The following is a 9,955-nucleotide window of genomic DNA, read 5'->3' as shown; positions in this document are numbered from 1 at the left end:
TGTATTTACATAGAATTCTGAACAAATACACTGTTTAGAATTCCATACTGAATCATAGGCAGAACTTAAAGTGGACCATGAATAATGTTCTTTGAGAAACAGGCCACCTACTTGTGGGTCAAGTATGGGCTCTGAGAGAAATTATAAAGTACCTTCTTACTTTTTTTTTCTTTCTTTTTCATTTTTTTAAGAGTACCTTCTTATATTACAAAAGAGATGCCACCATAGGTTTGCAATTCTCTTTTCTCATGCAAATTTGTTAAATCTTATTACAAAAACCATTTACCTATTTACTAATGAGCCTATGCTGAAAATATTAGTTTAACAAAACTATATTTTCTTGGCTACACTTGATGGCTTTTGCAATTATTTGGCAAGTCTATCTCAACATTATTAGTAGAAGTTATGCCTCTTAGTGAAGAACACAGTTTAATAGCTAAGAAAATGTCTCCAGGTGAAGTGCCCTACTAATGTTAAATTAAAAATTTAAAAAAAAGAAAGAAAAAGTCTAAAACTTAGCTCTCAGCTAAACCAAATGAAAAGTAATAATTTTATTTTTCAGAATAGATTTTAACAACTCTCTAAGCAGTATAAGGTGAAAAATCTGGACTACAAGATTGGCATTAAAGATATGTATATCTCCTTGAAGTCTGGGTATTTTAGAAAAAGGTATGTAGAACATTTTTAGAACACAGCAATTAACTACAGAGACTACATTAAACAAAGTGCATTTTAAAAAATTACCTAGACATGGGAAATAGTGCAAATCTCAACTTGTTTTAATGGTTTTCAATTACATAAATTATTTTCCCTAAATATAGTGCAGTGAAGCCAGGAAGCAATAACAAAAAGCTAACTAGAAAACACCTATGTGTTGGTAAATAAATAATACACCATTGAATAACCCATGGGTCAAAGAATAAAGTAACAATACAAATGAAAAAAACAACTGAATGGTAAATGTTATGGTTTGGATCTATGACCCCACCCAAATCTCATGTTCAGTTGTAATCTCCAATGTTGGAGTTGGGACCTGGTGGGAGGTGACTTGATTGGGGGCAGTTTCTTATGAATGGTTCAGCAACATGCCCTTAGTGCTGTTCTCATGAAAGTGAGTAAGTTATTGTGAGATGGACTTGTTTAAAAGTGTGAAGCACCTCTCCCTTCTTTTCTCTTGTGCCTTCTCCAGCCATGTAAGATGTGCCTGCTTTCCCTTTACTCTCTGCCATTATTGGAGTTTCCTGAGGCCTCCTAGCCATGCTTCCTGTACAGCTTGCAGAACCATAAGCCAATTAAACCTCTTTTCTTTATAAATTACCCAGTCTCAGATTTTTTTAGAGCAGTGTGAGAATAGACTAATACAATAAGAAAGATATTATTAATATATATATATAAACTTGTGATTCATATATATAGTTTTATAAGAAAACTTACTGCTGTAAGACTATAGTAATCAAAAGAGCATGGCACTGGTACCAAAACAGACATATAGACCAGTGAAACAGAACAAAGACCTCAGAAGTAACGCCACAAAGCTACAACCATCTGATCTTTGACAAACCTGACAAAAACAAGCAGTGGGGAAAGGATTCCCTATTTAATAAATGGTGTTGGGAAAACTGGCTAACCATATGCAGAAAACTGAAACTGGACCCTTTCCTTACACCTTATACAAAATTTAATTCAAGATGGATTAAAGACTTAAATGTAGCTCTAAAACTGTAAAAACCCTAGAAGAAAACCTAGGCAATACTGTTTAGGACAAAGGCATGTGCAAAGACTTCATGACTATACCACCAAAAGCAATAGCAACAAAAGCCAAGATTGACAAATGGGATTTAATTAAACTAAAGAGCTTCTGCACAGCAAAAGACATGATCATCAGACTGAACAGGCAACCTACAGAATAGGAGAAAATTTTGTAGTCTATCCATCTGATGAAGGGCTATAATATCCAGAATCTACAAGGAACTTAAACAAATTCACAAGAAAAAAACAACCCCATTGAAAAGTGGGTGAAGGATATGAAGAGCCATTTCTCAAAAGAAGACATTTATTTGGCCAAGAAACATGAAAAAAAGCTTATCATCACTGATCATTAGAGAAATGCAAATCAAAACCACAATGAGATACCATTTCATGCCAGTTAGAATGGCAATCATTAAAAAGTGAGGAAACAACAGATGCTGCAGAGGATGTGGAGAAATAGGAACACTTTTACACTGTTGGTGGGAGTGTAAATTAGCTCAACCATTGTGGAAGACAGTGTGGCGATTCCTCAAGGATCTAGAACCAGAAATTCCATTTGCCCCAGCAATCCCATTACTGGGTATATACCCAAAGGATTATAAATCATTTTATTATAAAGACACATGCACACATATGATAAGCAGCACCATTCACAATAGCAGAAACTTGGAACCAACCAAAATGCCATCAATGATAGACTGGATAAAGAAAATATGGCACGTATACACCATGGAATACTATGCAACCATAAAAAGGATGAGTTCATGTTCTTTGCAGGGAGACAGATGAAGCTGTAAACCACTATTCTCAGAAAAGTAACATAGGAACAGAAAACCAAACACTTCATGTTCTCACTTATAAATGGGAGTTGAACAATGAGAACACATGGATACAGGGAGGGGAACATCACACACCAGGGCCTATCAAGGGTTGGGGGACTACAGGAGGGATAGCATTAGGAGAAATACCTGATGTAGATGACGGGTTGATGGGTGCAGCAAACCACCATGGGACACGTATATACCTATGTAACAAGCCTGCATGTTCTGCAAAAGTATCCCAGAACTTAAAGTATAATTTTAAAAAAAGAAGTCTCTGATGATTATTTGTATTTCTATAGGGTCTGTGGTAATATTTTCTTCATTGTTCCTAATTAAGATTATTTGAATCTTCTTTACCACTACAAAATACTTAGAAAATGAACATTTGTTGAATGAATGAAACCGTTTACTTTTTATATTTGCAGTTGAATATTCTTTAACCTGAAGTATCAAATTAAACTTAGAACAGAACAGAGGCCCTGGAGGCAATGCCACACATCTACAACCATCTGATCTTTGACAAACCTGACAAAAACAAGCAATGGGGAAAGGATTCCCTGTTGAATAAACAGTATTGGGAAATACTGTTTATTGGGAAACTGGCTAGCCATGTGCAGAAAACAGAAATTGGATCCCTTCCTGACACCTTACACTAAAATTAACTCCAGATGGATTAAAGACTTAAACATAAGATCTAACACCATAAAAACCCTAGAAGAAAACCTAGGCAAAACCATTCAGGACATAGGCATAGGCAAGGACTTCATGACTAAAACACCAAAAGTATTGGCAACAAAAGCTAAAATAGACAAATGGGACCTAATTAAACTCCAGAGCTTCTGCACAGCAAAAGGAACAATCACTAGAGTAAACTGGCAACCAACAGAATGGGAAAATAATTTTGCAATCTACCTATCTAACAAAGAGCTAATATCCAGAATCTACAAAGAACTAAAACAGATTTACAAGAAAAAAACCAAACAAACCCATCCAAAAGTGGGCAAAGGATATGAACAGACACTTTCCAAAAGAAGACATATATGAGGTTAACAAACATGAAAAAATGCTCATCATCACTGGTCATTAAAAAAATACAAATCAAAACCACATTGAGATACCATCTCATGCCAGTTAGAATGGTCATCATTTAAAAATCTGGAGACAACAGATGCTGGAGAGGATGTGGAGAAATAGGAACACTTTTACACTGTTGGTGGGAGTGTAAACTAGTTCAACCATTGTGGAAGACAGTGTGACACTTCCTCAAGGACCTAGAAATATAACTTCCATTTGACCCAGCAATCCCACTACTGGGTATATACCCAAAGGATTATAAATCATTCTATTATACAGACACATGCACATGTGTGTTCATAGCGGCACTGTTTACAATAGCAAAGACATGGAACCAACCCACATGCCATCAATGATAGACTGGACAAGGAAAATGTGGCACATATACACCATGGAATAGTATGCAGCCATAAAAAATGATGAGTTCATGTCCTTTGTGGGGACATGGATGAATCTGGAAACCATTATTCTCAGCAAACTGACACAAGAACAGAAAATCAAACACCACATGTTCTCACTCATAGGTGGATGTTGAACAATGAGAACACACAGACACAGGGAGGGGAGCATCACACAGTGGGTTCTGTTGAGGGGGGCCAAGGGAAGGACAGCGGTGGCGGAGGGGTGGTTGGGAGGGATAATATGGGAGGTTGGGGAGGGATAACATTGGAGAAATGCCAGATGTAGGTGACAGGGGGATGGAGGCAGCAAACCACATTGCCATGTGTGTACCTATGCAACAATCCTGCATGATCTGCACATGTACCCCAGAACCTAAAGTACAATAAAAAAGAACGAATATTTAGCTATGAGATAATGTTATTATACTCCCATTACTTATCAAATGAAAGTGTACCACCCCTTAGACAAAATGAAAAAATCGATCATTTGAGAATGGACAAACTCTTTTTTTTATTGCATTTTAGGTTTTGGGGTACATGTGAAGTACATGCAAGATTGTTGCATAGGTACACACATGGCAGTGTAGTTTGCTGCCTTCCTTCCCCTCACCTGCATCTGTCATTTCTCCCCATGCTATCTCTTCCCACCTCCCTACCCCCCGTACCTCCCCCATTTCCCCCCAACAGACCCAGTGTGTAGTGCTCCCCTCCCTGTGTCCATGTGTCCTCCCTGTGTCCATGTGTTCTCATTGTTCAACACCCGCCTATGAGTGAGAACATGCGGTGTTTGATTTTCTGCTCTTGTGTCAGTTTGCTGAGAATGATGGTTTCCAGGTTCATCCATGTCCCTACAAAGGACACGAACTCATCGTTTTTGATGGCTGTGTAATATTCCATGGTGTATATGTACCACATTTTCCCTATCCAGTCTATCATCGATGGGCATTTGGGTTGGTTCCAGGTCTTTGCTATTGTAAACAGAGCTGCAATGAACATTCGTGTGCATGTGTCCTTATAGTAGAATGATTTATAATCCTTTGGATATATAGCCAGTAATGGGATTGCTGGGTCAAATGGGATTTCTATTTTTAGGTCATTGAGGAATCGCCACACTGTCTTCCACAATGGTTGAACTACTTTACACTCCCACCAACAGTGTAAAAATGTTCCTATTTCTCCACACCCTCTCCAGCATCTGTTGTCTCCAGATTTTTTAATGATTGGAGAATGGACAAACTCTTAAAGATTATTTGTGTTTTTGTGAGTTGAACTGCTCAATATTCACTTGAGAATGTGATAATGATCTCTACTGCTTTTGAATTCACATTGGAATCTCTGGAATCTTCAGAGGTTTATCCCCAAAGGCAAAAGATAATATAGTGTGGTTACTATGTAATAACAAGGCATCTAAATTTATAAGTGTAAGATGATCAAATTTTTATTTCACGAGGTAAGACTTTGGGTTTGTGGGTGAATCTGGTGTAATGAGTTTCAGTTTTCCATTTAAGAACACTTTATTGTTTAAAATTGTATGTGTATTCACAAGTCATAATTAAACAAGACAGATGTAATCTTGGAGTCAGTTAGCAAGTAACTTTAGCTTAATTAAATTAAGTTTCTGCAGTCAATTTAGTGTGAATTAACAGGCATAATTCGATTTACCAAAATTCTTCATATATCCACCCATAAGAACAAAAACTCACATGGTCTTTTAACACTGTCTAAACTTGGCACTCAGCCATAATACTAATATAAATTAACTAACTGTGAGTCTCACTCTGTCACTCAGGCTGGAGTACAGTGGTGTGATCTCGGCTCACTGCAACCTCTGCCTCCTGGGTTCAAGTGATTCTCCTGCCTCAGCCTCCTGAGTAGCTGAGATTACAGGCATGCACCACCACACTCTGCTAAGTTTTGTATTTTTAGTAGAGATGAGGGTTTCACCATGTAGGCCAGGCTGGTCTTAAACTCTTGACCTCAAGTGTTCCACCCACCTCACCCTCCCAAAGTGCTAGGATTACAGGTGTCAGCCACCATGACTGACCCAAGATGCTTTTTTTTTGGACACAGTGTCTCCCTCTATCACCCAGGCTAGAGTATAATGGTGCAATCATGGCTCACATTATTTGATTCTTTAATACTTCAATTTGTTAATATTGTTACATTAGGAAATGATTTGGTTTGAATAAATATCTTAATTATGTTTTGAATCTTAATCATACAATACTATGCATAATGGTTAAATCGATATTTCCACCTAATTGATATAATAATATTTTAACTAGAAATAATAAAAACACTTAAACAATTTATACTAGATGACTTCAGTCATAAGCATAACTTGACATTTCTTTTTATTTCTTCCTTGTCCTATGAAGAAAATTGTATGCCTCTTTTAAAAAACTAGTTGATTAACTGATAGATATTGTAAGCTATGTAACTAGCTAGGCATCTCTTTTATACATCAGTTATACATTTCGGAGAACTAAAATGTTAATCTGTTATCTACTGATTTTTAAGTGTACTAGATTTCATGGTAAATATTCTCCAACTATGCTATAAATGTAATATTTATACAATGTTATACAAATATAATATTATAATTATATTAACAACACAGTTATTATGGAAATTGACTGGATTCAAACTTCCTGGGATTCAGATCTGGATTCTACCACTTACTATATAAACTTAGGTAAGTTACTTTTAACATTTTCAAAGTTAGTTTCCCTATCTATAAAATGGGAATAATAAAAGTGCTTAATATTATTTTGTAGAAATTAAAATAGATATCTCTCTATATATAATGTATATAATATAATAATATATGTTATTTATTATATACATATAGACAAAATTCTTAACCATGAGCTGGTAATTTGATGGGCATTCAGTAAATGTTAGCTAATATTTAAGTGTTCATTAAATAATCGTACATTAATATATTTTAACTTTTTTTATTACATGGACCATCCCTTTTATTATTCTTCTAGGTCTTATGTTTTAAAATCTTTATCTTTAAAGCAACTTTAAGTTCATTTTTATTAAAAATATGAATTGAAGAGGATATACATTATTTGAAGCAATTTTTTGGTGTTTCTTCTAAAACATTTTAAAATATAGAAAGATGCATTATATATAAATATATAAACAATGAAACTCTAAAGTAAAAAAAATTTAGTCTAAACTTTCCTTGAATGATATCTCTATTCACATTAACCTTCATGTATATATTAACAAAGATGAAACCATCAAATTTATAACATTTTAATGTGCTGTTCTCATCACAGGTTCATTTTGGCAGCAGCTACTTTGTCTCATGGATTCCCTGGAGGATGGGAATCACACTGCTGTGACAGAGTTCATCTTACTGGGCTTAACAGATGATCCAATCCTCCGAGTCATTCTCTTCATAATCATCCTATGCATCTACCTGGTGACCATATCTGGCAATCTCAGCATAATTATTCTTATCAGAATTTCTTTTCAGCTCCAGCATCCTATGTACTTTTTTCTGAGTAACTTGGCTTTTGCTGACATGGGCTATTCATCTTCTGTCACACCCAACATGCTCGTAAACTTCCTGGTGGAGAGAAATACAATCTCCCACCTTGGATGTGCTATCCAGCTTGGTTCAGCGGCTTTCTTTGCGACAGTCGAATGCATCCTTCTGGCTGCCATGGCGTATGACCGCTTTGTGGCAATTTGCAGCCCACTGCTTTATTCAAACAAAATGTCCACACAAGTCTGTGTCCAGCTACTCTTAGTAGCTTTCATAGCTGGGTTTTTCATTGCTGCCTCTTACACTACTTCCTTCTATTTTTTACTCTTCTGTGGACCAAATCGAGTCAATCATTTTTTCTGTGATTTCGCTCCCTTACTTGAACTCTCCTGTTCTGATATCAGTGTCTCCACAGTTGTTCTCTCATTTTCTGCTGGCTCCATTATTGTGGTCACTTTGTGTGTCATAGCCGTCTCCTACATCTACATCCTCATCACCATCCTGAAGATACGTTCCATTGAGGGGCGCCACAAAGCCTTCTCTACCTGCACCTCCCACCTCACTGTGGTCACTCTGTTCTTTGGGACCATTACCTTCATTTATGTGATGCCCAAGTCCAGCTATTCAACTGACCAGAACAAGGTGGTGTCTGTGTTCTACACAGTGGTGATTCCCATGTTGAACCCCCTGATCTACAGCTTCAGGAACAAGGAGATTAAGGGGGCTCTGAAGAGAGAGCTTGGTAGAAAAATATTTTCTCATGATGCTTGTTATTTTTGTAGAACTTCAAATAATGATATTACATAGAACCCTGTCTATTCTCTTGAGAATACTCAATGTGAGTAGATACAGATTTAGTGTTTGCTTTCTTGACAGTGTTGAAAGTTTCATAAAGAAGTGACCACATCCTTTCTGCTCCCCATGTACCTAATTTTCACATGGTTTCTAGAGCCTAATAAGCACAATTGCATATTTCAAATGAAGAAATAAAAAAAAATGAATTAATGGACGGCTGAATGAAGCTTTTCTTCATTTTTCTGAATGAACCACTGACTCTGCTGACTTTGAATCCTGGCCACTGATAAGTTGAATGCTTCTGTCTGATTCAAGTGATTGAATGTTTAGGTCAGATCCTGCTACAACAGAGATAGCGTTTTACAACACACTCGTACTCAGCACATCCACATCACTACCTTGACACTTTTATAAGCCAGATTAGCAACTAGAATATCAGCCTAGTTTACTAAAAGGTTTGAATTCACACTTTACTAAATAGTTTCTTCTTTATGCATTTGCATGGTTGGAGAGCTAAAAGATCTAGAAGTCAAATGTTAGTAATGGTAGTAACAGTATTAAATTGTCCACTACATTCTGGGCCCTGTTCTCACTGATTTACAAGTATAGTACTAACCCAATTATTTCTTGGAATAACTCTTTAACGTTTTTTAAAAAATCTTCATATTACAAAGGTTGTAACTGAGGCACATAAGGTAAAGCAAGATCAATGGCACAAATTTTCATTTAGTGGGGGTCCAGGTTTCTGAAAAACAACCCAGGGACATACGTTGTTAAGATGCTGTATTTAGAGTCTATAGGAGAACCAAACATCCCGTGATTCTAACTTCCTTGGCTATTGTTTTATACCACTATTACTTTCTTGCATATCAAGTTGCTCATTTACTTCTCAGAATTAGCTAGGGGTCTGAAATTTCCCTCGAAGAAACTCATTTTTTTTCCTGTTATTTCTATGTTTGAGGGGGCCCACAGGTCCCTAAGAGGAGTCCCTGTTTCATCTTAAGCTGATCTTCACCCTGTCCTCTCTCTGATTCTGGCCAGCAGGATCCAGTGAAGAAATGACCCTCCCCTGTCACCTGGCAGCAACAAGACTTAATGAGATGGTGTGAGGTAGGGCTAGCTGGTGTTCTGCACCCTGCATCATGACTCTCCTGCCCCAATGTGATTGGTATCCCAGTGAGGAGCTGAGCTTCCAACCCTCCCTGCAGCAAAGCAGTGTGAACCAGCTATCCACCTCACCTTTCCTTAGGGGCAGTGAGTCCCAATAGGGAGCAGAACCTTAAAGGTAAGGAGGCAAACAAATCAGTGCCCTTCACTGGGATGAAGTCAGCAGAGCAGTAGGAAGCTGAACTTTCACCTCACCCATCTGGAAGAAAGTAGTATGAGACAGCTCTCCACTTTTGGCAGACTGGAACATACTTGGAAGTTTCAACTACACCTCAGCAAGAATGACTACTGAAAAAGACTGAGCATGATTCAAAGATTCAGAGTTTCATAATATGATATCCACAATGTCCATGATATAGTCAAATATCAATTTTTGTTCTGAGAAAAACACAACTTGAATGAGAAAAGACAATACATGCCAACACTAAGATGAAGCCGATATTGAA

General features: G+C 37.0%; 1 protein-coding gene across 1 annotated transcript; it reads left to right on the top strand.

Annotated features, from left to right (window-relative positions):
- Positions 1-7,364: 7,364 nt before the first annotated feature.
- On the top strand, positions 7,365-8,354 carry LOC101041674 (olfactory receptor 5P2). The gene has a single exon (XM_003919806.4). The coding sequence runs from the start codon at positions 7,365-7,367 to the stop codon at positions 8,352-8,354; it is 990 nt and encodes a 329-aa protein (XP_003919855.1).
- Positions 8,355-9,955: the final 1,601 nt, after the last annotated feature.

Source organism: Saimiri boliviensis, chromosome 6, assembly GCF_048565385.1.
Source record: "Saimiri boliviensis isolate mSaiBol1 chromosome 6, mSaiBol1.pri, whole genome shotgun sequence".
NCBI lineage: Eukaryota > Metazoa > Chordata > Mammalia > Primates > Cebidae > Saimiri > Saimiri boliviensis.
The sequence above is the reverse complement of the archived record's forward strand: the minus strand, read 5'-3'. Positions and strand labels throughout refer to the sequence as shown.